The sequence below is a fragment of the Panthera uncia genome, chromosome B4, assembly GCF_023721935.1.
Source record: "Panthera uncia isolate 11264 chromosome B4, Puncia_PCG_1.0, whole genome shotgun sequence".
In the NCBI taxonomy this organism is placed as follows: domain Eukaryota; kingdom Metazoa; phylum Chordata; class Mammalia; order Carnivora; family Felidae; genus Panthera; species Panthera uncia.
Genome location: NC_064809.1, coordinates 99,018,271 through 99,045,508, shown reverse-complemented (window position 1 = coordinate 99,045,508; position 27,238 = coordinate 99,018,271). Strand labels below are relative to the sequence as shown.

General features: G+C 36.6%; 1 protein-coding gene across 1 annotated transcript in view; it reads right to left on the bottom strand.

The window, feature by feature from the left end:
- Window positions 1-280: 280 nt before the first annotated feature.
- The window catches only part of NAV3 (neuron navigator 3), a 353,901-nt gene continuing 326,943 nt past the window's right edge, over window positions 281-27,238 (bottom strand). Inside the window, exons 32-38 of the mRNA XM_049627462.1 lie at window positions 25,978-26,213; window positions 15,308-15,462; window positions 14,189-14,260; window positions 13,381-13,577; window positions 12,060-12,178; window positions 7,326-7,529; window positions 281-2,853 (exon numbers count right to left, since the gene is read on the bottom strand). Coding sequence (XP_049483419.1) covers window positions 2,734-2,853; window positions 7,326-7,529; window positions 12,060-12,178; window positions 13,381-13,577; window positions 14,189-14,260; window positions 15,308-15,462; window positions 25,978-26,213 — 1,103 coding nt within the window. The 3' untranslated portion in view covers window positions 281-2,733. The remainder of the gene's footprint in view (window positions 2,854-7,325; window positions 7,530-12,059; window positions 12,179-13,380; window positions 13,578-14,188; window positions 14,261-15,307; window positions 15,463-25,977; window positions 26,214-27,238) is intronic.

The following is a 27,238-nucleotide window of genomic DNA, read 5'->3' as shown; positions in this document are numbered from 1 at the left end:
TACACTAGTCAGAGTTTTCTAAAAATACTGAATAAATTTCATTAAAAATATTTCTAGTACCCTCAGTTTATTTATTTCTAGTACCGTCAGTTTATTTATTTCTAGTACCCTCGGTTTATTAAAATCTATGTGGTTCTTTCTGTAAGATATAAAAAATGAAAATTTACACACATCCCTGTTGATGGCGGATTAATAGCACAAGCAACGTTTGAAAGCTTGACACTTTTGGCACATGGTTATTCAGTTTTTCTCCACACACAGACACCACACCTCGTTGTCAATAAATAATTCCACTTTAATGGCAAAGTAATAATTTAGACAGATACAGGGTGCACATTTGCAAAAAAATATATGCAAGCTGGTTTACAAGCTAGAGGAACAATAAACCAATAGAAAATACATCATCCAGTTAAGTCCATTGACACCAAGTACTTATTGTCGGGGCTTTACAAAGACTACAAAACTTTTCAGATGATTTATTTCACTGTTTCTGCCTATTTACATGATATGTTACATCAAAAATGTACAAAATATAAAATGTTTACAGACAAATGTTTCACAAACTAGTTTAAGTTGTAAACTAGGTGAACCTACTGGGATGTATTGCAGGGATTTCTGTTTATGATCATGTTTGGACTGTGTTTCTCGAAATGGCAGGGAAAGATTAGCAATTGTTTTAGATCACGTATTATACAAGGGCAACTAGTCACTCATCCAGCTACATATAGTGATGTTTCAAAACAGCTTTGATCCATGTTTGAGGCTTCAAAGTCAGGGTGACAATTCTATGTGCATAAATTCGGTTCAGATTTCCCTTAGGGCAATAGCACCGGGTAGGACCTAGAGACTTAGAGACACTCTGAAAACTGCACCGATGTCTTGTGTTGTTATTGTTCTAGAGCAACTGACCCACGGGTGGTCACAGAGAGTAGCACCAATCGCACCTCCTGAAAGCAACATATTTTCACGTGCATAGAACAAGTCTACACCATGGCCTAGCCCTTCGGTTCTAAAAACTTAAAGACCCGTCCTGTGTATGGTGGTAACTTCTCCAATGATTCCCATCAGTTTTCATGGACTCTCTTTAAAGCCTGCCACAACAGATGCACTTTTGGACATTTTTCTTTTCCAAATACGTATTGGCTTCATGAACAGTTTTGAAGCATGCTCACTCTAGCACTGATAGCTCCTGCATAGTCATAACAACTGTAAGTACAGGACAAACACGCCGGATAATAACAGCTTCGAGGGTTTGCATTCTGTATTTGTTTGCAATGTACAGGAAATCTCAGCAAGCGAAACACCGCTTAACACCAACGGGAGAAGATACATTTTCGTGTGTGTCTGCTTGGATTTGTGCGAGTTTTTAAAATGATTATTTACAATACCTACCCAGTAGACTGTGCAAATCTAACCTTTTACAGTATAAACGCTTCCTCTTCCACAGTGACTACACTGCTTCAGTGTTCTTTAATGCTGAATTTCTCATGTACGACAATAGCAATCGAAACAACATGCTCAAAACTAAGAGTAACAGTAATAAGAAAAGGAATCGGGGAGGAAAGCCAGACAGTTGTGCTCATGTTGCATCTCCAAATCTCCCTCCTTCTAAAACTCTCTTGCCTATAACTGGATGGAGTTCAGCCACACATCTTCGCTTTTAAGTGACGGTCAGAGAGGGTTTCCGGGTTACTTGAATATTTTGGAGGAAAGGCAATCTAAATACCCCAGGTAAAAATACTGATTTTTTTTTCTCCTAACCAATTCTTCCAAAAAAAAAAAAAAAAAAAGATATATAGAGATGAGGCTATTGTATTAACTGGCATTGCTTGGTTGTAAATGAAAAGACAGTGGAAATTACCAGTGGTTTAGGATTTAAACCAGCTGTTAAACTGTTGTAGAAATCTGTTTTAAGGCAGTGAGACAGCACCATAGGAAATGTCCCTTCTTTCACTGAAAAGGCTCAAACGAACGAAGCCCTAAAAAAGCCTTTTGTCAGTGTCGACTATTAATTGGTATAAAACTCTTGTTAAGGGAGTGGGCAGGTGGTTTACAAAGACCACTGTGGTAAAAACAACCTTATAAAACCTGTGACTCATACACGGAAAAGTGGGCGGAGCACATCGTGTGAACGTGGCAGTTAGGAATCACATTGGCACGTATCCAGTTCGCCGCAGTAGTGTTTTCCTGGCGGTAGCACAATTCCCTTAGTGCTGATGGAGGGCTGGCCTCGCGGCTGCATTTTGCAATGGGGTGAGCGCACCACACGAACACTACTGGAGCCCTGGGACCAGCACCATGTGGCACAAGGGAGGCTGGGCGGAGAAGGGGCCCTGCCTGGGGAGGACGGCCCATCAGAGGAAACGACAGGAGGGGACAAAAAAAGGTCTGCACTGTAAACTTTTAAAGAGGAGAAAAATAAAGTCCAGTTTGGCTATCCCGTGTGCAATCTATTCGGTTGCCCTGTCATTAGGGTCCTTTCCAGTTGAGCAGTGGAGCCGTACGTCACTCCACGGATATAAAAACGCCTAGAAACAAAATAAAGTTAAGCTCCCATCTCAATTTAGCATCTTGGCGGTTCAGACTCGGTTCAGCTGCCTCCTTGGAGACCACAACTCTGGGTCAGGGCCCCTGACAGGGTGCTTTCATATTGGCAGTGGTTTAGTGAAAATACTTTACTTTTTACACATTTCGAAAAAAGCATGAGTCTCTTCCCCTAACTTTTTTCACCCTCTAGAGAGTAGACTCGAGAGATGAATCTAAGATGTCTTCTTGGTGGCTGGTGCTATCGCTGTCACAGCTTTGTGTGCCCGAGTAATTGGCTGCTTCTTGGAGTTTCATTAGCATATTCATCTGAAGAAAGAAAAAGAGACATCGATGTAGGCAGTGATGCAGTGAGCGAGCCAGCCCCACAAAACACACGGCCCTGAGCCACACCGAGGCACCGTCTCATCCCGTCCAAGTGAAACGGGAAAACAATCTGAGATTTTTATTAGTTGCCTCCAGCTCCTACACGGTTTCTCCCAAACACGGCTACGCCACCAAACCATAAGGACAAAACAGGGCCTCGAGACAGCTCTTTTATTTGGGGTCGTGAATGAATACTGCTCCAGCAGGGCGACTGGGAAGGAAGCCTTATCACAGCTGGACATCTGGGCTCTTTGCTGGAGAGTTCGCCAAGCTGCCTAGCTTTTTGGCGGGGAGAAGCAGAAAGCATTGAATGGCAACGGAAAGTCGTGAATGTTCATACACACGCAGACGCGCACACAGGCGCCCACTCGCGCTCCCCTGAGAGAAGGAGGGGACGGAGGGGAATGAAGCCAGCTGCCGCACTCAAGCACACCATCTGCTGTTCAGGAGCTGACCTCCAAGGAGGTGAGTGAATGAAGCCGACCATGAGTGTTGGAAGAGGGAGAAGGAAAGAATCCCTGTCAAGTTTCTGACGTTGTTGAAATTTCTGGCTAAAATATGATTGCTACGCCACTGAAAACAAGAGCCGCCTTCTGGAACAGCAGCAGCTGTCTCAGGTCTCCCAGCTTGATAGGACAATGGTAATATGTGTTCCAGTAAAAGGGGCATATGCGTGAAAGCACCTGGGGAGAAAGACAGCTAGCGTGTCCATGTCTTACAAAATAAAAGGCAGCCACCTTGCTTGGCTTGTGGTAAGATCTGCAGACCCACTTTGGAGACAAAAGAAAAATTGTTTAAAAGCAAATTGTGGATGGATTGTGCAACCATTTGAGAAAGTGCAGAAAAACTGGCACCTGTCTTCATGAAAGGAGTGGACTTGTTTTCTTGTCGAGGGATTCTATAAATTGTAATCATCTTTCTGTTGTTTAATACAGACTAATGTATTATTGTATAAAGTCATCAAAGTTGTTCTTTTTTTTTTCCAACCTAGAGAAATAGAGAATCTGATCCAAAAGAAAAAAAAATCTAAAAAAAGGATTCCTTAGTGATATGTTAGGCTATGCATGCCTGCGGGCTCAGTGTAAAATGTGTGTTCAATAAATGCTTTTGAAATAAATGATAAACTGATAATCACCAATTACAGCAAGTATGCCTTTCTCACCAAGAAGTTCACAGTTTATAGCACATTTTAAAGCCATTTTAATATTCTTCAGGACAATATTTTTCAACATAATTGTTAGTCTAACTCTCTGAATTTATTCAATCAGCTACATACAGATTTGAAAGTAGTGACAATCTCTCAAACCCAATAAGGCAAAAAGCCAAATCTCCATCAACGCTTCCTTTCTCTGTCTCCCTCTCTCCCTCTCTCTCTCTCACCCACACACCCTAACCTCCATTCACATTCATACTGTCTCTCTCCTTTCTGGTGTCAATTCCTCCCACATTAGTCGCCAGCTGTATGTTCAAGCATTTGAGTAAAGAGAATTTGTGAAACGCAATTGTGTGTTGAGCGTCCTCCTGATTTACTAAGAGTAGAAATTGTAAATGAAGTCCGTTTAATGGGTTATTATTCTATCTCACTCATAAATGTTTCAAATCGCTTGAATGCTGAATGCTATAAACGTTTTATTATATAACAGAAGTGTTATTAAAGTCTTAATCTATGAAAATTGTGCCATATAGTAAATACATTTTGTTAGAATAAGTTCCAAGTCTCAGATCCATAATAAATGTACACAAGGGATTTACTTTGCTTTCTCACAGTGCTGCTCTATGAGTTCAGGTCAAAGGAGATTACAAGAGGGGGCAAGGTTACATCTGAACCAATAGTCATTGGGATAAATCATTATTTTCTGCACAAGAATTTCCCTCCTCTCCTCTGCCTTGTCCTTGGTCAGGTCCTTATCACCCCTGCTATTTACAAATCTGCTGGGCTCCCAGCCTCCAGCCTCTCTCTTTTAATCTGTCCTCTGTTCTGTTACCAAAGCGATCTTTATAACTTGCAAATCTTGCTAAGGTAAATTAAGAGCCCTGCCCAAACACCTTTGGTAATGCCTCATTATCTGTGTGATAAAGTTCTGAATTCCTTCAAAGATAAAAAAGCCTTGGGCATAATGTAGCAATTGCAGACTTTTGTAGCTTCAGTTGTTCTTGCCCCTTTTGTTCTAATCACACCAATCTGCATATAGCTTCCTAAACTCATCATTTTTATTATACTGTTTCACAGTTCCCCTGCTGCTTCCTTAATCTTGGATGTTCTCCAGCCAACCACAAGATGAACTTCTATTCGTCCTTCCAGACGCAGCTCAAGTATCTCCTTCTCTGTGAAGCTTTCTTCTAATCACTTCCTCGATGGACTCACAACTTCACCTAGCATGTGACTACTATTCTTTAACTATAATTTATATAAGTAGACATCTCTCTACACTAATGGACTGTGAGCTTCTTGGGATCAGAAATGATATTTTATTTATGTCCTGACCACCAGGTCTTAGCCCTGAGTACATACTTATTAATACTTATGGAACTATGAATGAGTTTGTTGATAATGAATCAAATACTGGGAGATGCATCAAAAACCTGAATCCTTGTTCATATCCAAACATATATTTCTGACATTAAATAGTGGATTTTTTCCCAAATACTTTTTATTTAGATTGGACCGCAAATATATTTTACTTGATGTTAGTAATTATAGAACTACAACAAAATAAAAGCAGATCAAGAGGATATTTATTTTTTTATCAGAATATGCCTGATCTAAAGATTTACTTTTAGATAAGTCTTCTATTTAACATTTCATAATCCCTGTTTCTTAAGATATTTAGTTGAGCAGCTGTTTAAGAATCAGATTTTTTTAACCCTAATTTTCCCTCAGTATGGGAGATTCTGGACCTCTTTTCCACACTAGAAGACAAGAGCATTTAGAGCCAGGGAAGATTGCAGGGTTTAGCTGATGAGGAGTGTGGGAATTGGGAAAGCTGAGGGCATAACTTACTCTACAGTATAATTTCAAAACAAACGCTATAAAACCTCTCCCTACTGCAGACACAGTCTATCAACACTACAAAGGTAAGACTAGAAGTAATAAAAAAAATTCATATGTGATAACCCATACTTGTACTCTAAAGCTTATATTTACTGTTAAATGTTAACCATTCTGTAAGCAATTAATTAGTGTATGCTCACAATTATGTTGCATCCAAACCAATCCCTCCACCACTGTTGATTTCAAGCTATGTACAAGCTAAAGGGCCAGCTACCTGTAATAAAAATACAAGTCTAGGCCCTTAAGGATTTGATGGTCTAGAGCAAAAGTCCAATATAGGAAGTCCTATATAGGAGTTCCCCGGACTCTGAGCAGGTCTATAAGTATTACTTCCATGACTCTATGGAAGCCTTTGAAATAGTACGCAAATTTTCCTGTGTGTGAGTGCACTTTGCTGGGAAAAAGATCTTAAAAATCTCTGAGGCTGTTCACATGTAACCCCCAAAATGTTAAGAATGGTCATCTGGGATGATAACGTTGTATATGTATTGGGGTTGAGAGTATAGGAATATTCCAGAAAATATCAAGTCATTTTATGTTCTTGGGTATAATCATAGGTTATGATTTTTAATCATTTTCTTTTTTGTTCATTTAAGTAGCAAAATGGCTTTTTTTTCAGTATCTTTTCTTTCTGTATGGAATGTGCAAGTCCAGTGATTTCTTTAGAATGGTAAGCTAATAAACGCACTACATTTGATACCAATCTATACAAATGCATCTACAAACATAAAAAAAAAATACATAAAGATAAAATATCTTCCTAATAATACCCTTTACTTAATATTTTCAGAGTACTCATACTTTGGAGTTTCACTCATCTTTATGAAGCTACACACAATTGCAAATTCAGCGGGACAGGGAGAATCAGGGAGAATAAGTCCCCTTTGATTTCCAAGTCAGTTGGTTCTTTACCACAGGCAACAAAAGACTAATTCTAAATTTAGTCAAACTAGTTGATATATGTAAAATATTCTTTAGTTCTCCAAGTGTATGTTACATTATTTTCTTTTTCACAATTTAAACACAAAATTCAGTGTTCTCTTAAATACCTAGTGAATCGAGTCTGTAATGTTGAAGATTCATTAATTTATTTACACAGTTTTACACCTAGTAAGATAAAAATTAGGGTCAAAGAATATGGCCTAGTTTTAGTGTTTCTTGATTTTTAAGCATTCAAGGTTGGCCTTTAAGAATTTCACCCAATGAAAGCAGACCAAAGGTAAGAGTTAAAACTGAATACCTGTATCAGGACAGTACCAAATCCTACCTAAGATAACTATATCCTTGGTACAAATGACTAAATATTGATGACCACACACTGTAATTAAACTTATATTAGAAGGATCACACATCAGTTTCTTACCAGAGGATCCCCTTCCGTGTCACTTTGTGGAATGTGCTTTGAGGTTGTGGCTTCCTTAGTGGCTATGCAGCCTTCGTACCCAACATCTTCTGGTCGCAACTGAAGTAATGCTGGACCATCCTGAGGCAGAGATGCTGAGCTCCATGGGTATGTGTCAAGCACCCACTTTGAGGGGTCTTCCCAAGGTGCCCGTTTCCCATACATCTAAAAAATGGTTACATATTTAATAAATATAAAATATATTTCTATTCAGTAAAACAGGTGACACTAACTTACTGATTCCTTTGCACCCTGAGTTCTTAGGGACCTTTCAAGCGGATTGTGTCTGTATACAACTTTTCAGATTATAAATACACATCTGTGTACATATCTCTCTGGAAACTTGAAGGAGAAACAAAATGAAGCTGACCATTTGGGCTAGGTGGTCACCGTTTGGGAGACAGGGTGAGGGACGTTTATGTAAAACGCATATAAATATCACAGCGCACATTTATCTTTATTAGTAATTTTATTAACCAAAAGAAAACTCACAGCTGAGAAAGAAATGTTCCAGTGAGGGAGAACTGAAACAAGGCATGCTAGACAGTAAACAGAGTTCTCTACTAAAGTGCACTTTGGGAAGATGATAAATCAAATGAGAGACTTTTTCTCTGTCAACCTCATTCTACTCAAACTTTCTTTGAAAATAAGGATCCTTTCTCTGATAGCCATTTTCTTTGGATTAATTTCCCCCAATAATTTCATTGTTCCTTGTAAAAACTCTTTTTAGATATATGTTTATAAGGTCAGTGGTAAAAGAAGAGAAAAAGGGGAAATGGAAGGACTCAAGTGGAAGCAGTATGAAAGAGATAATAAAGCCTTGTTAAAGTACTGGCAGTGGATTCGAGGGGAGAAGACGAGTACAAGATATGCTAAAAGTTTTTTAAGCTGGAAGAAAAAATGAAACTATTAAGAAGGGCACACGGAAGAGAAAGAGGTAGAGGGGACTTTGTAAACAATCACAAGGCCGCAGGGGGACAGAAAGACAAGCTAAAATGAAGAGGAGACAGCAGTAACATGGGCAAACTTGTTCTTTGATGTACTTCCCTTTCTCCTTGACCTGCTCCACTGAGGGCAATCCTGGTTACCAGGTGCATATTTGGTCCCAGATAGCATACTGTGAGCTGTTCTATATGGCTTATTGTGGTTCAGTTAGACAAGAGCAAAATGGTGGACATTGACACCATAAAAGACACATGGATTGCCTTCGAATTATCTTTTGGGTTTCTCCTGGAGGAACTATGCAGGGTTGTGTCAGCCTTGACTTGAGAGAGCGAGAGAGAGAGAGAGAGAGAGAGAGAGAGAGAGAGGAGGCGAGGTCCTGATATCTGTGTTTTTTCTGGGGGATGATGGCAGGAGTAGCAATCCCAGATTTTTTTTTTTTTTTTTATATAGTTATCTTGTTTTGGAGCAAAAGTTTTCTCTAGTTAAAAACCTGCTTTATAGATCTGTAAGACAAAGCATGCTATACAAGTTAAGCCAACTGAACGAAAATTTATATTTCTTGGAAAATATATGTTACAAAAAGAATATGAAATTCTAGAATCAACTGATGACAACCTTTTAATGAATCACCAAGGAGAGCAAAATTGGAGGTGGCTAATAAAATGCTAAATATTGGGGTGCCTGGGTGGCTCAGTCGGTTAAGTGTCCGACTTCGGCTCAGGTCACGATCTCATGGTTTGTGAGTTCGAGCCCCACGTCAGGCTCTGTGCTGACAGCTCAGAGCCTGGAGCCTGCTTTGGATTCTGTGTCTCCTTCTCCCTCTGCCCCTCCTCAACTTGTGCTCTGTCTCTCTCTGTCTCTCAAAAAAAAAAAAAAAAAAAAAAAAAAAAAAAAAAAAAAAAAAAAAAAAGTAAAAAAAAAAAAAGAAATGTTTTTATATTAAAATAAATAAATAAATAAATAAAATAAAATGCTAAATAGGTCCAATTCTATATTTCAGAGTAAAATAGATACTATATAAAAGTAACGGAAAGCAGATATAGTTAAGTATTTAGAATACTATAAGTAGATTGTTCACATTTCAAGAAAGGTAGAATCACCAGAATAAAAATCAGAATCCATTGTTATCACCAGAGGTTTTTTTTTTTTTTTTTTTCCAACTAGAACATCTGGCAGAGAGTATCCCCATATGGTTCCTCATCAAAGCATTCATTTAAAAATAAATTTTTCCACTCCTCTCAACTCAGATTTTCATCTTTGCAGTCAGGCTTTGTTTTTTCACCTCTTGTTCTAATTCAAGGTTTTGAATCCAAGGAAATGGTTTATAACACACGCGATTCCCTTTCTTCCTGCTCTTACAGAAAACATATACGTGGACCACCCCAGGAATATCATCTGCCAATGGATTTCTGGATTTCTTATCTCTCCATTGTGTTAGATTTCCCCCTGTACACTCCCTGCATCATGGTTGATTTAGTATTCACACTAACCTATTACTAAACATCTACACCCACAGCAAGAAACAAGACATTTCTACCCCTCTTCAAAAATAATTTTGAGGGGTGCCTGGGTGGCTCATTTGGTTAAGTGACCGACTCTTGATTTTGGTTCAGGTCATGATTGAACGTAGATTGATGAGTTTAAGCCCACATTGGGCTCTTAACTGACAGTGCTGAGCCTGCTTATGATTCTCTCTCCCTGCCCCTCCCCTACTTGTGCGCATGCACGCTTGTCTCTCTCTCAAAATAAGTGAACTTAAAAAAATAGTAATTTTGAAATATCTCCCAGTTTTAGTCTGGGAAACACATTACTCTAATGGTCATGCGTTTGCCTAAATGGAAGCTGTATGAAATTATAATTTTCAGAATAGTGTTTTATAAATAATACTGATTAAAATATTAAAAAAAGAACTTATGTACTTTTTTTGAAGTTTATTTATTTTGAGAGAGAGAGAGAGAGAGAGACACACACACCATGAGTGGGGGAGGGGCAGAGGGAGACAGAGACAGAGAATCCCAAGCAGGCTCTGCATTGTCTGCATGGAGCCTAACATGGGGCTTGGATCCATAAACCCTGAGATCATGACCTGAGCAGAAACCAAGAGTCAGATGCTTAACTGATTGAACCACCCAGGCACCCTAGAACTTATGCCCTTTTCAAAAATGATATCTAAGGAAGCTCAGTATTCTTAGGTATTACTGTTTTTGAGTTTGTAAAAGCTTCTTTTTCTTTATATGTATTAGCAAGTACAAAATACAAAGAATTTTATATATGAAGACTTGGATGATAGCTTATTAATACTGAAACTATCTGAAAAAAACATATAATTCATTTAGATATTAGTTTTCATAATTATGAATTCTAGAATATTATACATTTTCATATATTTTTTTTTTGCATAAATGATTGAAATTGAGAGACTCATATCTTAGCCTAATAGTTTTAGAGGAATCCAGAAAAGTGATGTATTAAACTTAAAAAACAGAAACCTTTGGTATAGTCTTTTATTTTGTTGAAACCATTTACTGGGGCTAGATTGGCTCATACTCTTAAAATACGAAAATGGATTATTTAAATCTGCAAACCAGTTGATAGCATTCTCTAGGGTTATTATCTCTGAACATCCTCATCCACATAATATTTATCATGTTCACCAGAACCATCATGATGGTTCCAAATACTGCCAGACTGTTATACTAGGTGAGGAGAGCATGCTGGGAAAGAAAGGGAAAGGACACTGCAAATGGCAAGATTTCATTCTTTTCGATCCTACCATAGTTTTCATTTATTTTACTTTTAATTTTTTTAGTGTTTGTTTACTTTTTGAGAGAGTGAGTGAGCATGAGTGGGGGAGGGGCAGAGAGAGGGAGACACAGAATCTCCTGAAGCAGACTCCAGGTGCTGAGAGGTCAGCACAGAGCCCGACACAGGGCTTGAACCCATAAACTGTGAGATCAAGACTGAGCTGAAGTCAGACGCTTTACCGACTGAGCCATCCAGGCCCTCCCCTACCATAGGTTTTAAAAAGTCAACTGCCTTAGAATTTAGAGCACTCCCTCAAGATAGTAAAGGATCTTACAAGTGACATTAAAGGGCTTCAAAAAATGAAACATGCTAAAAACAGGGAACCTGTAAGCAAAAACTATTTGTTGCAAATTACATGATAAATGAATAAGTGTTCAAGACCCATGTAAACAAGCCTGTCTTATAAGATGTAGCACTGTCCAATTAACTGGCTATCAACTAACTGCTATTATCCATGGCAATAAATTTGACTTTAAATGGGTGGTTGTTGGAATAAGTGTTTTCTCTTTCTTCTACATATTTATTCTCAGAAGAGAACACATAGATAAATAAAGTGCGATATATTAGCTGATCTTTAGAATTTTCCCAGTATTTTTATGTAGTTCATGCCTTCAGTTTTCTGTATATATACTGAGAGAAAAAAGTGTTTTTGGCTTTCAAAAGGATGATATTATTTGTTTTTATTTTTTTTTTAATTTTTTTTAACGTTTATTTATTTTTGAGACAGAGAGAGACACAGCATGAACGGGGGAGGGGCAGAGAGAGAGGGAGACACAGAATCGGAAGCAGGCTCCAGGCTCTGAGCTATCAGCCCAGAGCCCGATGCGGGGCTCGAACTCGCGGACCGCGAGATCGTGACCTGAGCCGAAGTCGGATGCCTAACCAACTGAGCCACCCAGGCGCCCCTGTTTGTTTTTAAACAGTAAAGAAAATTGAGTGCTATACCTGAAGACCTTCTCTCACTGCTTCCAGAATGTAAGGAACCAAAGAATAGTTCCAGAGATCCATGAACCAAACTCTAGAAGCTTCTACATCCATAGGGCAAGGAAGGAAAAGTCGGGGACCTACGAAGAAGAAAACAAACCATTTTTGAGAAGCATTAAATTTAACAACCTGAACACATAAATATTCAGACATCATTTTTTGGGAAGTAATAATATGCCTTGCAGGATTCTTAATTATAATCTTGCCCAGCTTGATTATTATCAAAGTACATTTTACTGATGACTCACTCTTCTGAATTCCCCTTCCTTTGACCCTAAAATCTTAATCTAAAATATAATATATTAGAGTTGGAGAAACCTTACATGTGATAATCCAAACCCCATGCCCCATTTTACAGATAATGAAACTGAGCTGAAATAAACTGCCAAACATAAAATATGTCATTATTTGCAGAAACGGGACTCAGCTTTGGTCTTCTGATCTCAAATGTTAAATTCTTCTTCTCATTTACATTGTATCTTATTGACTGCATCTTTATGATCCATCAGTATGGGAAAGAGACTTTTATACATGCAATTTAAGGAGGAATAGAAAAATAAACATTGTTATGTCAACTAACAGGAAGTAATTCTGTTTTATCTCAATGAAAAATATAAAACAACTTCAATTATCCATAAAACACCTAAAGTGTTTCTAACTAAAATCTTCTCTCACAACTATGTTTGATGTGAATCACTGATTAAAATTTGTTTTTAGGGGTGGCTTGGTGGCTCAGTCGGTTAAGTGGCTGTCTTCGGCTCGGGTCATGATCTCGCGGTCCGTGAGTTCAAGCCCCATGTCGGGCTCTGTGCTGATAGCTCAGAGCCTGGAGCCTGCTTCTGTTTCTGTGTCTTCCTCTCTTTCTGCCCCTCCCCCATTCATGCTCTGTCTCTCTCTCTCTCTCTGCCTTTCAAAAATGAATAAATGTTTAAAAAAATTTTAAATAAAAAAATAAAATAAAATTTGTTTTTAGCATAAGAAAGGACTTGAAACGGATAACAATTTATTTCAAATGATTATCTGATTTTTAAATATTTGTCTATGTTAAACTTATTTGATTTCAGTCAAATCTTAGGAAACCATAATTGTCAGCCAAAATGAATGTAATCAGAGATATAAAGCTTAGAAGAAGGCAAACTTTCAGAAGGAAAAGAGAAAACTTCAATCTTTGGAAGCCTGAAAAAATTAGCTTCACTTGTTATTTTCTACCATCCAATCTGGCCATCTTCAGCACCGTACTCTTAGTTCCTGGAAAATGGCATATTGCAATTTTGGAACTCACCAATGGTAACATCAGAAGAACTGTGTGTTTCCAAAAAACTGTTGAGATGATGCCATGTCTTAGGAATCCAATCTATAATTTTGACTAAGTCGTTATTGCGTATATTCCTTTCAATTTCTATCTCTATCAGTTTTCTTCGAAGATATCTGCCTAAAAATCCTTTCACTGGTTCTGTGTGGTTTGCACATAGCACCCACCTACAAAAAGGAAAAAAAAAATCATAAATCTGTAAATAAATTAAGTTTTAAGCCCACAGCATTCTCTTTCCAATTAAAATTAAGAATGTTCCTATTTTAATTGGTGGCTCACTTTAATGCTCAAAGGGGTTACAGATCCATTAGCATTAGAGGCATATAAAGCAACTAACTTTTCTTTTTGAGCTAAAGGGAAGCTCTTGTGTGTCAGAAGTGAGTGGGAGTATACACGCTGAGTCGTCTTCTGTAGGAGAATCACAAATCCTGAAATAGGAACTCTCTTCACATTCCTCACACTTAGAAGAAAAATGCTCTACTTTAGCTGGTGACAATGCGAGCAGGACAAACATTTCTTTCCTTTTCTTTTCTCTCTTTCTCTCTCTCTCTCTTGTTTTTAAAGAAACACTTCTGATTATGGTTGAGGATTACAAAACGTCTGCTCGAGAAAGAATGTTAGAAGAAGTGAGAATTATTTTCACACCACAGGTCACCATGGGCAGGAGTTGTCAATGTACAAATGGAAGAACACTAACCGAAAGCAAAGAGAAAGAGATGTTACAAAAAAAATAAAATAAATAATAATAATAAAAGTAAAACATTTGGTTTATCTTTACCTGAAATTGTGATGCAACTCTAGATTTGGTGATGAAGAAACTCCCTGATTCATTGTTCCAATAATATATGGACTGGAAAATAAAATAAAATAAAATGTGTGGATGTACTGAAGGTAAAAGAGATTAGTACATTAAAATTGCCTTAAGAAAAAATTTAGGTAAATATGGATTATTCCATTTTAACATTAGGCTTTAAAAGGGTAATACTGTCATGTTAGGTTGAAAAATAACAAAGATCATTGAGTGGAAATTTGGGTTTGGGAGTCTAATTTCAGGTCTGGCATCCTAGGAGAATTCTTTTACCTTTCTGAGTCTGAGTTTACTCATCTATAAGATAAAAAGGTTAGACAGAATAATCACAGTAGCCTCATTTCACTATGATATCTTATGGCTCTTACGATTATAATCAAATGCATTAATTTTTCCTTTTTTTATTATTTCATAGATATTTTAAAGTTTCTTAATAACATGAGAAAATTTGCATTCTTGTTTCAGTGCTTCTCTTATGCTGATCTATTTTTAGCATTTAAAAAATCTCTAGCAGAGATTAATTGGGATATTTGCACCATTAAAACTAATATTTAGCTTGCTCTTGTATACCCTTTCTTTAGAGGCCATACTATAGTGAATCTTTAGTGGGTTTTCAGATTTTTTTATATCCGACTTCAACCTTTTACTTTCATAGTAAATAGTTAAAAATTAGACTCATTAATGGAAAGAGATATATCTGAATGCATTAAATTTATCTTTATGGGAAGGATGAATTGAAACTTTGATGTGGAGTAAAAATGAAACCAGAGCCCTAAAGCTTCATTTTAGTTCTTCATTTCCTGGATCCATTCTGTCACGGATACTGGTCTCCCAGACCTTCAGCATATCTGTAGAAGCTAACACTATCAAGTAAAACATGTTTCCATAAAAGTTGCCTGGGACTAAGTGTTGAAGGAATAAACAGATGTTTGAAAAAATGCACAGGGAGTTTTTAAAAATGCGTTATAATATTAATGAAGCTTCTCAAATTAATAGCATCCACCGAAAACCATGGGTTTTAAAAGGTTTAAAGGCATAAGAAAGCAAATTTTATTATCATTTCATCATTCAAACCTTTCATAAACATACCATTTGTTGTATTTACAGTTGAGAAAACCATTGAAGATATCACTCAAAGAGCCCACATGATGAAGATTATCAAGAATTATTACAACAGGGAGTTCTACACCATTATTATCAGCACTGCACTGTTCAGCCAGGTTAGCTAGATACTGTTGCAACTCCTTGAAAAAAAAAAAAAAAGAAAACAAATATCAATGATAAATTTATATCAGTGGTAAGCAATTCATCGTTTAGGAAGAGCACACTTTGTCTTCCATCCAGTATCTTTTAAAAACCCATAGGTCATTCCAGTGATATAAAACTTTATTCTACAAAACAAAAAAACATATGATGCTGAAAGGATATATTTTATAAAGAAACGAGCGAAGAGAAAAGCCAATACACAACGCCTGCAGCAAATATAAAACTGTAAACACAAAAGCATGTTTTCCAGTTGTTGTCTCCCCTTAAGAAAGAGAAAAATAAACAAACAAACAAACAAACAAATAAATAAGAGTGAGGGAGAGAGAGAGAGAATTCTGGATCTCTTACAATAAACCACAAACATCAAGACAAATACCATTCTTGCTTTTGGTATTAAAATGATAAAAGTGGATTTAAGCAAACCTTGTAATTTCAAAGCTAGAATAAATCCAAAATGGCACAGCTAAGTTTGTGCTAATACTTCAACTATTTTAATTCCAATTTATTTTGATAGGATGCATGAAAGCACCACCCCAGGACGTAGCCAAAAGTGTGGTTATTTACTTATCTATAATCTGCATGAAACTTCCGTGATTTTAAACAAAGACAAAAATTTTTATATTTCACTGGGTCACTTGACATTAGCATTTCTTGAACTTCTTGAGTTTTTTAACAGGTATTATTCCTTTCTGATAGCTTTTAATCTAAATATGATAACCGGTTTACTGTTTGACTGCTCTCACAGATGGGTAGACCAGGAACATAATTAGTTTTCTTAGAATTATCCTAATCAGTAAGAGCATTTCCATAATATTTGCATATTTACAATGACATTTTCAATTTGTAAATCTTGCTCAGGGTTAAAAAACAATTCCATGATTCCAATTTTTGCCTGCCAGTAAATATCTGAACTCCTCACCCTAGATGCCACCTCTCTCTGTCTGTAATACCATTTTCGGAACTAAAAGCAGAAAAGGATAAGGGCACCCGGGGGGGGGGCTGAGTCAGTTAAGTGTCCAACTCTTGATTTTGGGTCAGGTCTTGATCTTATGGTTTGTAAGTTGAAGGCCCGGATTGGGCTTTGTGCTGATGGTGTGGAGCCTGCTTGGGATTCTGTCTCCCTCTCTCTCTGTCCCTCCCCCACTTGCTCTCTATTTCTCTGAAAATAAATAAAAATAAACTTGGAAAGAAAGGAGAAAAGGATAAAAGCAATGGCCAGGATTCTGAGGCATTTAGTAATATATTCATTTAAGTTTAAATATAAAATTTGTTAGGAAAACTAATCCACTATTAATCTTATATTGAGCCAATCACATTGAATAAATATTGCCTAAATCAGAGAATACAGAAAAAAATGTTCAAACTAATGAATGGTCTGGAGAATTTCATTTACCTTAAAAGACAAAAATGGAATTTATATCAATAATCTAACTATATTAAGTCATTCATTGATTTATAAAATATTGACTGCCTCTCTATTACGTTCTTAGTCCTAGACAAACCCCTGGGGTATACAAAAATAATGAATCACTGCTCAAGTTAGTTTAACATGAATTATGAACTGAATCAAGTACTTTTTGAGCATAGAGGTTAAAAAAGTCTTCCCTCGTAGGCTTTAAGAATGTCACGTTAGGTACCAAAATTTAAATATGATAAATCATTTGAAAACAAGGTACTAGTGTATTAGGAGCTGTGAGAGGTCAGGGGAGGAGATTTTGCCTAGGTAGTGGGTATCAAGGAAAACCTTCCAGAAGAGGTATGCTGGAACTTGGGAGGGTGGTAGGAACAGCCACAACTAATAAATTCACAAAATGAAATGTAAAACATCCCATGAGAAAGGTTAAAGGAGGGATGTGGCCTGTGGAAGGAAAAAGGATTAATTCCAACTGGGGGATCCTGGTGGACTCCAGAGCAAGGTAGAATTCGAGATGAATTTTGAACAATGAATGGACTTCCAAATGAAAAGTATGTAGTTAATCTATCCTTTCAAAATAGCTTTAGCAAGCACCTATTATGTTCCAGGTACTCTGGCACTAAGGATTCCAAGATAATCTCTGCATTCCAGGAATTCAGAGTTGATAAGCAGAAAGGCAGGTCAACAAGTAAATCAAAAACACAGTGTGGTTAACGAAATGCACAAAACACTACAGGGACATTTAAGAGAGGCACCTGATCCAGGCTTGTTGTTCGGGAAACAACAGGGTACATGGGGACAAATTATTGAAGTCCAAATAATAAGGAGTGAAAGCTGGACGGTATGAGCATATGATGTGCTTGGGGAAATAAGTGTTCTGTTGTTGCAAGAGAAATGGTACATGGTACTGATGGTTGCAATAAAAAAGAAAATAGAAAAACTTTGAGTCCGTGCAGAAAAATTTGGATCTTACTATATAAACAAATGTGAACCATTGACATGTTCTTTTCAGTAAGGAAAGGGCAGTTTATTTATCAAAGGAAACACAAATATGAAGGAGATGATGATTAATTAGAAATGGGAAAAACATTCAAGAGCCTATTGCCTAGAATAGAGGGTTACACATGTGTGTGTATAAAAACAAAACAAAACAAAACAAATTCACAGTAAAAATATATCAAAAAAGCATACACATAAGATTTTGTTCAGAGCATGTAAACCTTACTTGTACTGCTAGGAAAGACTTCCTGGTAGTAGTATTATTTGATATTAACCTTTTATTTTTAATATTAGGTAATGTTTTGATACTTAAAAATGGAAGAAGAGCTTTCCAATTAGAGGGAGAAGAATAATCAAAGGCCTAAGCGCGCGCGTGCACACACACACACACACACACACACACACACACACACAAGTACTATCCAAGCAGGAAAGAACTAGTAGAATATGTTTTGCGTATATGAATAATGGTAAGTAAATTGGAAAGAAGAGTTTGCAACCCTGAATGATTTGAAAGGTTACCGGACTTTTCCCGTCGGCAACAAAGAAACATTGAATGTTTGTCTGGGGTTCTGAGCAATGTAGCCAGGATCATGATTTCAAAGTATGGTAAGTATAGTGTAAAGGAGGAATAGAAACCAGTCAAAGAGAATAACCAAATTGTTGAAGCCAAGAGACACTATGGGATTCAGTAGGGATAGTAAAAGTGTGGGAAGATTTTTGATCTAGTATGGAAAGCAGTGGAAAAACATTGCAGGATTTTAATGCAGTCAGACTTCAACAGTGGAAAAACATTCTGTTTTCCATGAGGTGAAGGGATAAATGCATAAAGAGAAAAGGAAAATTTAATAGAACTTCTGAATCAAGCAATTAGAAGACAATTGCAGTCATCCAAGTGATAGGGTTAATTTGGGTGGGAGGGTGGTGGTACTGGAGATGGATGGAAAAAGATGGATTTAATATTTTTCAGAGCTGAAACTGGGTTTTCTAAATATGTGTACCTCGTATGCTGATAGAAACATATGTGTAAGCTAAGAGAAAGGCCTACTATTTGGAAGAGTCGGCATGGCTAACAGTTTCCAATTGGAGTCAATACAAGTTGAAACCAGGAGAGTCATCCAGGGGAAAACAGAAGTGGGAGAGAATAGAATGTTGGGGTATATTTTCATTTACTGGTAGGTGAAGGAAAACAGTCAGCGAATGAGACTTTTAAAGAGCTTACTAGAGGGAAAGAAGAAAACCAGGAGAGAATTATAAATCATGAAAATTAGAGGGATTTCTAGAAAGGGAAGATTACCTATAGCAATTTGCTATACATCAGCAAAAACCAGAGAGAGAGAAAAGATGCCAAGGGCAATGAACTTGGTAATTAAGACATCACTGAGTGATTTTGGAAAAGAAGGGCCATTAGATTCTATTATAATTCTCTCATCTTGAGAAAGGTAGTAGACCTCTTTGGGTACCTAATGAAAGCTGTAGACCAGTTGCAAGTGGAAATACGCATACACAAATAATTTTGTCATATAACTTAAAAGAGTTTTTCTCAGACCCCTTTGAAATCACTTTATGATCCCCGCTGTAGCTTAACTGGGTTTAAATGTTAGATTGAAGTATTGATGCATTAGCATTAAAAGTTTCATGTCCAAGATCTAATTAAGCAAAGGAAAACGGGTATATCTACCAGATGGACACTGATAATGAGATGAATCTCATACTTTGAAAATACACATGGAAACCTGCAGTTATATAAAAGCTGTTGATCATTGCTTTCTCTGGTTTTGACTCTAGACACATCAAAAATGAATCTGCCAAGTCCAGTTTTCTGATCTTTTCCTACCTAACATTCCAAGTGTTCTCAGCTGGCCACGTATTATTTACTAAATCCATCTCTAGCCTTCTGGGCCCGCTATATCAAATGTCATAAAGTGTAATTGTTTATGTGTACCGCTCTCGATCAAAATATTCCAGCTGGCAGTTTGAGGGAGGGCTGGGACAATGGGAAGAGGACAGAATGTAAGATGCAGAGGTACTGAACACATGAAAAGATTTTTTCCATTTGATGGTTTTATTGTTCGATTTTTTTTAATCCGCAAGTGCCTTTTGGCTTTGTCTCTTCTGTGTTATCTGCAGCAAAGCATAATACACGTCAGCCATTCCACGGCTTCATTTTTCAGAGATGGGCTCTATTATTTCGTGCCTCATTCACACGTTACTTTAGTAACTCCACACTGCTAGCAGCTGTCCCTCAGTCTCGGCTAGTCATCCCTAGTCCTTTATAGCCTTCCCACCACCCCCACCTCACAAAAAAGCAAAGCAAAGCAAACAAAAACCACTGTGGATTCTCTGGTAACTTGGCAAGAATTGGCTAAATTCTCTAGCAAGAATCGTATCCAGCGCTGCCCACAGCTCATTCATATCTTACAAACAGAAAGAAACAATAAACATTTGTTAGTTGTATTTTGTGCTTTCTTGGTGCCAAATGCCACCTGATTTGTCCACGGGTTTTTCCTATTATTGTTTCCTAGCATCATTCATTCTGTTCCAATGCTCTCGGCAATGATTTTTCATTATATTGTAATGAGAAACATTAAACTGACCCATTAATGACACAAGTGATTTTATTCAGAACAAGAAGAAAACAAGAGTGTTGGTAATATTTGGTCAAAATTTTTTTTTAAAGGTTCATATAATATTATTAAGAACATCTCCAAACACTAAGCCTTTTTTTTTTTAACTGAAATAAAAAGAACCTATATATAATAGTGGGTTTGGGTGTGAGGCAAATTTTATAAGTGCAAATTAAGTGTAAGTAATTTTAGAAGCATACATTTTATTAGTATAAATTAACTGACTATATTATGCCATGTTAAACTACATCCTAATGAAGCCCAAATCACTCCAGTTGATTAAAAACTTGATTTTAAGTGATCCGCAATTTTATCAAAAGAACTTGTAACTTGTAATAACTCTGTTCTTCTCCTTTTACAACTATTTGTTTGTTTGTTTGCCTTTCATAAAGAAACTTCTCAAGAGTTCTATCACAACTCAAGAGTTCTATCACAACTCAAGAGTTCTATCCAGTTCTATCCGGATTTGGGGGAAATCCAGAGAACACACTGAAGATGGCTAAGGGACATAATCCTTTCATCATTCTGGCTGAAAAGAAAAATACTGGTGGTAAATGCTTTTTAAGTAAAGTTCTGAGGAGACCCAAGATTCACAGGAAGCATTAAAAACGTAGACTGGAGCAAACAAACAACTGAGCTCTTCCTACTTCTGCTGAGAGAAGGGCCAAATATTCTGCCGCAGATTACATGTCTCTCCTTAGTTGAAATGAAAATGGGTGGTTCAACCGCAATTCGAATGGTGCTGAGTTCCAAGGAAATATTCAGAATTCATGTGCTATAACGTTTATTTAACTTTAAGAGATCCCAGCATGTTTTATGTACATCACTGTTCTCTGTGAAAAGTACATACAAGATAATTTTCAACAAAGGTCTATGTGTGTGTTTGGGGGCTGGTGTCTGTATGGGTCTGTACTTGTGAAAGAAATATTTATTGAAAGCTATTTACATTAATTATATAATTAATAACTGCAGGCAACCCTTATACTGATTGTGTTTGCTACCTGTACTGTTATTTCTCTCTCTCTTCTTCCTTTTGTCCCTCCCCTGCTCTCTCAATCCTTTCCTCCCTTACTCCCTCTCTCTCCCTCCCCTCCACTCTCTCTCTCCTTGCTCCCCTCTTTCTCTCCCTTTTTCTCTCACACACACAGACACACAGACACTTAGCTTTTGCCATGACTATATAACAGTTGGGAAAACCATGACAAAGGAAATTCAGCAATCTGCTCTATATTCCACAGGTGGTCAGTGATAGGGACTTAAAAAACTACTTCGTTAAGAACATTTTTGTTGAGAAAGAATTAACATACATCACTGTATAAGTTTAAGATGAATAGCACGATGTTTTGGTTTATACATATTGTAAAATGATTGCAACAGTTTCAGCTAACATCCACCTTCTCAGATAGATCTGATAAAAAGAAAAGAAAAAAAGAACAAAATTTTTCTTGTGATGAGAATTCTTAGAATTTACTCCCTTAACAACTCTCCTATATATCATACAGCAGGGGTTAGCCGTGGTCATCATGTTGTATATAACAACACTAGTATTTATTTACCCTGTAAGTGGAAGTTTTTACCTTTTAACCATTTTCCCACAATTTCCATCTCTCCATACTCTACCTCAGGTAATTTTTTTGTTTTGTTTTGAGATTCCACATATAAGTGAGATCATACATATTTGTCTTTCTCTGACTTATTTCACTTAGCATAGTGACTTCAGGGTCCATCTATGTTGTAGCAAATGGTAGAATCGATTTCTTCATTTTTTTTATGGATGAATAATATTCCATTATATTATTAGAATTCCATCAAATATACCATTTTTTAAATCCATCTATCCTTCCATGGACACTTGAGTTGTTTCCATGTCTTGGCTATTGTAAATAATGCTGCTATGGACATGGGAAGGTGCAGATACGTTTCTGAGTTGGTGTTTTCATTTCCTTTGCATATATTCCCAGAAGTGGAGCTGCTGGATCATATGGCAGTATTTTTAACTTTCTGAGGATCCTCTGTACTATTTTCCATAGTGACTATACCAATTAACAATCCCACCAAGAGTGTACAAGGGTTCCCTTTTCTCTACTTGCACACTAGTATTTATCACGTCTTGTCTTTCTGATGATGTCCATTCTAACAGGCATGAGGTGAGACCTTTTTGTGGTTTTAATTTTCATTTCCCTAGCGGTTAGTGATATTGGGCATCTTTTCATGTACCTGTTGGCCTTTTGTATACCTTTTATGGAGAATATCCATTCGGGTCCCTTGTCCTCTTTTTAATTGGGTCAAATGTTTTGTTGCTATTGAGTTGTATGAGTCTTTTCCATATTTTGGATATTAAGCCCTTATCGGATATAGATGGTTTGTAAACATTTTCTCCCATTCTATAGGTTGCCTTTTCACTTTGTTTCTTTTGCTGTACAGACATTTTGAGCTTGATATATTGCCACTTGTTTATTTTTTATTTTGTTGGTTGTACTTTAGGTGTCTTAACCAAAAAATCATTATCAAGATCCATGTTAAGGAGCTTTATTTCTATCTTTTCTTCCAGGAGTTTCATGGTTTCAGGTCTTACTTTTATATCTTTAATGCACTGCAAGTTAATTTTGTGAGTAATGTAAATATGTGCCCAGTTTCATTCTTTTGCATGTGAATATCTAATTATCCCAGCACCATTTACTGCAGAAACTGTCTTTTCTCCATTGAGTATTCTTGGTTCCCTTATCCAGCATTAGATAATGGTATATGCTTGGATTTATTTTCAGGCTTTTGATTCTGTTTCATTGTGTCTGTCAATTCTACATGTCTGTTGCTGTGCCAGTTCCATACTGTTTTAATGACTATAGAGTAGAGATGAAATTAGGAAGTGTGATGGCTCCTGCTTTGTTTTTCTTTCTCAGGATTTCTTTGGCTATTCAGAATCTTTTGTGGTTCCATATACATTTTATGAGTGGGTTTTTTTTTTTTTGACTTCTATAAAAAATGCATTCGAATCTTGATAGAGATTACATTGAATCTATAATGGCTTATGCTACTATTGATACCTTAATAATACTAATTCTTCTAATCCATGAACATGAGATACCTATCCATTTATTTGTGTCTTCTTCAATTTCTTCCATCAATGCATTGTAGTTCTCAGAGCAGAGATATTTTATCTCCTTAAAGTTATTTCTAAGTATTTTATTGTTTTTGATGCTAATATAAATGAGATCAACTTCTTTATTTCTTTTTCCGAAAATCCATTGTTAGCATATAGAAACATAACAGATTTCTGTGTGTTAATTTTATATCTTGCAACCACTAAATTCATTGATTAGATCTAACAGTTTTTTTGTGTGTCTTTAGGATTTTCTATATATAAAATGTCACCTGCACATAGAGATGATTTTACTTCTTCCTTTCCAATTCTGACACCTTTTATTCTTCCCCTTCTTTTTTTGCCTAATTGTTCTAGCTAGGATATCTCGTACTATGTTAAATAGAAGTGATGAGGGTGGGCATCTTTGTCTTGGTCCTGATCTTAAAGGAAAAGCTTTCAAATTTTACCACTGAGTATGAGGGTAACCATTGGCTTGTCTGTATGGCCTTTATTATGTTAAGATGTTTTTCTTTGATGCCTAATTTGTTAAAAGTTTTTATCATGAATGGATGTTGTACTTTGTCATATGCTTTCTTCGCATCTATTGAGATGATCATATGATCTGTTCTCTTTCATTCTATGAATGTGACACATCACATTAATTAATTTCTATATGCTGAACTATCTTTGTATCCTAGGTGTAAATCCCATTGGATCATGGTGAATAATCCTTTTAAGGTGCTACTGAATTTGATTTGCTAGTATTTTTTTTAAGTTTATTTATTTATTTTGTGAGAGAGAGAAAAAAGGGGAGAGGCAGAGAGAGAGGGAGAGAAAGATAATTCCAGGCAGGCTCTGCACTGTCAGTGCAGAGCCCGACAGGAGGCTCGAACTCATAAATTGTGAGATCATGACCTGAGCTGAAACCAAGAGCTGGATGCTCAGCTGAATGAGCCATCCAGGCGCCCCTGGTTTGCCAGTATTTTTATTGAGAATTTTTACGTTTATATTCATCAGGGATATTGCCTGTAGTTTTCTTTTCTAGTGGTGTCATTTTCTAGTTTTGGTATCAGGATAATGCTGGCCTCATAGAATGAGTTCTGGAATGTTCCCTCATCTTCAGATTTTCAGCAGAGTTTGAATTGGTGTTCTTTAAATGATTGATAAAATTCACATGTGAAGTCATCTGGTCCTGAGCTTTTCTTCTTTGGGAGATTTTTGATGATTGATTCAATCTCTTTACTAGTAATTGGTCTATTCAGATTTGCCATTTCTTCCTGGTTCAGTTGTAGCAAGTTGTATGTTTCTAAAAGCTCTTCCATTTCTCTTAGGTTGTCCAGTTTGTTAGTATATAGCTATTCATACCATTAAGAATATTTTGTTTACTAAGCTATACGTCTGGTTTATTTCAAGAATCCAATGGGTTTAGGTTGCTTTCGTGTGTTTATTTCTGAAAATTTGTAGGTCTGAAGCTTCTGAGAGACTGCATCAGTTTGGATCATCTAACCAGGCTATCTTTGGAAAAATAACATGACCCAATATCATGTGGATTCCGTCAAGTTATTGCTTATAACAGATACAGTTTCCTAAGAGATGTTTAGGTTAAATTGATTGAGGAAGTAATTAATTATTACAGGCAAAAATATTATAATGTCAGGAATATGTTAGACATTAACAATTTTCCATTTAGGATTCCTTATTCTATTCATAATATATGAAATTACAGGCTAGGTTTTATAGCTTCCTCATGCCTATTTAATAGCTGAGAGTGTTCAAGCTGATTATTATGGTACATTAGAACTTAGTTGATGGCAACATGAAATATCGTTCAATTTCCTAAGGTTCCTAAGCAGAAATTCTAATAGAAATATAATGTAAGCAAATTGCTGTTCCCAGAATTTCTGCTTAGACTATTCTAATCATGCCCATATCCCCTTTGTTATAATACCCCAGTTTATTCCCACCTATGTGTTAAGATCCAGGTCAAGTTAACTTTTTATAAAGCTCTAATTCTTACAGAAGAGTTATTCTTCCCTCTTGCTTCTATAGAACTCTGCATGGATCTCTTTCTACTCCAACACCTCTTAAATGGATGTCTAAGAGAAATCGGACAATAGAGACCATCATTTTCTTCTGTATATTCCCAATGCTTGTAAAGCTGCCTGATAAGTGAATGCTACTGAATATCAGTCTTGCTCAAATTCATGAAACAGGGTTACGTCATCCATCAGATTTCAGTTTTAGTCAGAGATAGATATGTTTCCATGTTCAAATTGGGTAATGGGTCTCACACAATCTTATAGCTTAATTGCTTAAGACACTTAAATCCATAAGTAAGCAATGACAGTTCTCTTAGGAGTTTGTGACTTACCTTACTTGACTTGTGGTCCACATTAAAAATGGCAATTGCATCCTCTGTTTTTTTCCTTCCAGATTTGGTTATTACATACTCAGCAAGTTTGTTTGCTAAATAGGTCTTTCCAGTACCACTAGGTCCCGAGAGTATAATTCTGTGATGCTCCATCAACAAGTTAAAGTACCTTTGGGTAATTGGTTTAGGAATCAGTGTATCAAAAACAAAACTGTCCAAACTGTTTTCTTCTACCCCTGAAGGAAGAAACAAAGGGAATAGCATGCCTTATTGTTCTACATAAGCTGGGATTTAAAATACGGTGCTGACAACAGAGTTATTAGTTTTAGGGATGCAGGCCTTGTAAAATTCTTTCCTTGATATTTCTATCTCACAACCATGTGCTGCCATTTTAGCCCCCCCCCCAAATAAACAAACAAACAAACACATCAGTAATAAGGCAGAGTGAACATCCAACAGAAAGTTAGCTGTTTCCTTTGGTTCAGGCTTAGCTCTATTGTCTACTTCATATTTCCCAAGTAGGTTTCCAGACAGAAATGGAAGAATTACTATCATTTCTATCATAATATTTTCCTTGCCTTTTAAGGTGATAATTTTGTTAAGAATAAATGTAAATATTAAAGCATATGTGTACATTCTTCCCTTTTCTTTCTATTTTTCCCTTCTCTTTGTTTTCTCCTATCTCTCCTTACAAATCCTAGCTGTACAACCACTTAAGCTTTTGAAGAATAGAAATTGTGATATTTGGCAAGGAATTAAGAAGCAGAGCAACAGTATCTCCTTTTACTAACCCAAGCACCTTAATCACCAAATCAAATATTGGCAAATTCCTCTATTAATCCAGTTTATGTAGATGTGCTCTGGCTCTTTAACATATATGAGCAAGGAATTATGGAGACAAGTATACTTTAGTTATTCCACTTGCCTATAATTAATCACATCATCCAAAGCAAACAGAATTTCTCATCCCCGATTCTTAACATCTATTCTCTATCCCCAGTGGGTATTTATTGGGTACACACACATATTTTAAAATCAAAGATACAGTGATGAATATATTACTTTGGGATATGCAATGAATTCTTTGAATCCTCCCTAAATGAAAGATGGTACTGGAGAAAACCTAGAAATTTGAAATTCCCTCATCACATTCCTCTTCTTGAGTCTTAGAGAATCTTCAAAATTTCACATCCCAGAACTCAAAGAATTTCATTTACTTCAATTTTGGTGTTTTTAGTAGGGTTTTAGTGTTTTAGTAAGA